At 39.5% G+C, this 2,626-nt stretch overlaps 1 protein-coding gene across 1 annotated transcript in view; it reads left to right on the top strand.

Annotated features, from left to right (window-relative positions):
- SARC_11055 (hypothetical protein) overlaps window positions 1-1,944 on the top strand; it is a gene marked incomplete at both ends in the record, with an annotated part of 7,967 nt that extends 6,023 nt beyond the window's left edge. The window contains 3 exons of the mRNA XM_014294872.1: window positions 339-555; window positions 788-979; window positions 1,760-1,944. Of these exons, the coding sequence (XP_014150347.1) occupies window positions 339-555; window positions 788-979; window positions 1,760-1,944 (594 nt within the window). The remainder of the gene's footprint in view (window positions 1-338; window positions 556-787; window positions 980-1,759) is intronic.
- Window positions 1,945-2,626: the final 682 nt, after the last annotated feature.

Below are 2,626 nucleotides of genomic sequence, written 5' to 3'. Positions count from 1 at the left end.
ATATATATATATATATATATATATATATATATATATATATATATATATATGTATGTATGTGTATATATATATATACATATAGTTATATATATATATATATATAACATTTGCTTAGATGGGTACTAGCACACACGCGTGCACATCCTTCTGGCTTTCTGTCGATACACCTTATTTGTTATTTGTTATTTGTTATTTGCACCTTTTCAGGCCGTTGTGTGAAATAAACTTTGTTAATTTATCGCACAAACATGCATTCTTATTCATCATTAGACAAGCACACATGCCTCTGCTATTCTCAATTGACAACACACACACGTATAACGTATATTTTACATCAGGACTTGGAAAAAAATCCGGACCTTGAGGTGCCCGCTGCCGTCGTGATCCCAGAATTGCCGATGTATGATGCGTATACCGTGGAACTAATCAAGACTACATACCGATGCGACTTACAATCCATGTACGATGTGATGTTCTCATCGCACTGCCCAGGGTTGTTGGCTTTCTACCAGAAGTGCGAGTACTTCGACATCCAGCTGGGTGCTTGGACTGTGTGTATGTGGCTTGGCTTGGCTTTTAGGGTTTAGGGTTTATAAGCTGATCCTTACTTCCCGTTTGAATAAGTGCCACACCCCACCTTGCCCTGCCTAGCTACTTTCTGATGTGCGTACCGAACTTGTTGCTACCACGTTTACGTTTTCACACTGATGGTATTCCTATACAACGTGCCTATACTGTGTCCGCTGATAGCCTACACTATTGCGTCCGTGCGCATACAACCACACAGCGACCGATGACATTCTAGTGTCAACACGCGAGAACTATTACAGCATCACACTCGACACCCCACTCGGCCGAAAGACTTCCAACACAGTGGAAGAAGCTACGCTGACATGGAATGCGCAGAAGACGGCCTTTGTCGTGGACTCCAAGATCACCGCAAAGGGCGTGCCGTATGGCGATGCGTTTTACAGTCGAGGTGAGTGGGTCAGGCGTCAGGGGATAGGTTGGTGTGTGGTTAGGGTGTACTTTTGCGAATGGATGAGTGAGAGTTACGTTCTCTAGTTTCTGTCGTAGGTTTGCGCTCTGAGCTTTTGCGTAGATAGGCGTGTGTACACATGTAAGTGGAATGGGTGGTATATATAAACTCCAATGCATAGACGTTGTGATACGGTTGAGGAGCGCTGCTTACGGTTATGTACTGGTATGTTCAGTTACCTATGCGCGAGAGCCTTATTAGTACTATGGCGTTGTTCCTGTACTCTTGAGTGGGGTAGTGTATGGTAAGGAAGCCTGCGTGCGTGCGTGCAGGAGGGTCACGAGTTCATGAGTTAATTGTTTGACGATATCTTGTTCCAGTTAAAGTTGTACGCCTCTGATTTAAATTCAAAGATAACACTTGGGTTCTATTGGTCTCCCAAACTAAAGTTGGGGTGGTATCTGCAGTCTGCTTCAGCAACTTAGCAAGAGTCTATTTGTTAGTGGTATAAAGTATGAGTTGTATACTGCATGTCCAGCATTACCTCTTGGATGTTCTGTGGTTTCTTTCAGCTCAGAATAGAACACGAATGGTATGGCGTAGTGAAGCCATGAACCTAATGTGCGAATCAGATGATTGTTTGGGCTTGGGCTTGCTTTGGTATCCTTATAATACCTTAATCGCCCCAATTCGACGTTTGTCCATTCAAGTCAACATAACACCTATTATTTCATTTCAGTCAAGTATGAAGTCAAAATAACACCTATCATTTCATTTCAGTCAAGTATGTGGTGAAGAGTAGTGGGGAGAAGACGTGCGACGTGACCCTTTCGACCCAGTTGGAATGGGTATCGAAACCTTATTTCTCAAAAATAACTAACATGCTGGAGACGACGGTGAAGGAGACCATGAGTGACTTTGGAGATTCATGCCACAAACACATGGTAGAGTCTATAAATGGAGGTGAGTGCGTGTCACATATGCGCGGCTGCTCCCTTAAACTCAGTATTAAATTGCTGACGGAGGCTTTCTACTCTTTTATATATCTATTCATAATGTGTGTCTATATGTCTATTCATATATGTGTGTCTATATGTCTATTCATATATGTGGCTATATCTCTATTCATATATGTGTGTCTATATGTCTATTCATATATGTGTCTATATCTCTATTCATATATGTGTGTCTATATGTCTATTATATATGTGTGTCTATATGTCTATTCATATATGTGTGTCTATATGTCTATTCATATATGTGTCTATATCTCTATTCATATATGTGTGTCTTTGTCTCTATCATATAAGTGTCTATATCTCTATTCATATATGTGTGTCTATATCTCTATTCATATATGTATATCTATATCTCTGTTCATATATGTGTGTCTATGTCTCTATTCATATATATGTGTCTATATCTCTGTTCATATATGTGTCTACATGTCTATTCATATATGTGTGTCTATGTCTATTCATATATGTGTGTCTATATCTCTGTTCATATATGTGTGTCTATATGCCTATTCATATATGTGTATCGATATCTATATGTGCGTCTATATGTCTATTTATATATGTGTGTCTATATCTCTTTTCATATATGTTTGTCTGTATCTCTATTCATATATGTGTGTCTGTATCT

The sequence above is a fragment of the Sphaeroforma arctica genome (assembly GCF_001186125.1).
Source record: "Sphaeroforma arctica JP610 unplaced genomic scaffold supercont1.1508, whole genome shotgun sequence".
Classification (NCBI taxonomy): Eukaryota; class Ichthyosporea; order Ichthyophonida; genus Sphaeroforma; species Sphaeroforma arctica.
This window is presented reverse-complemented; position numbering and strand designations above follow the sequence as displayed.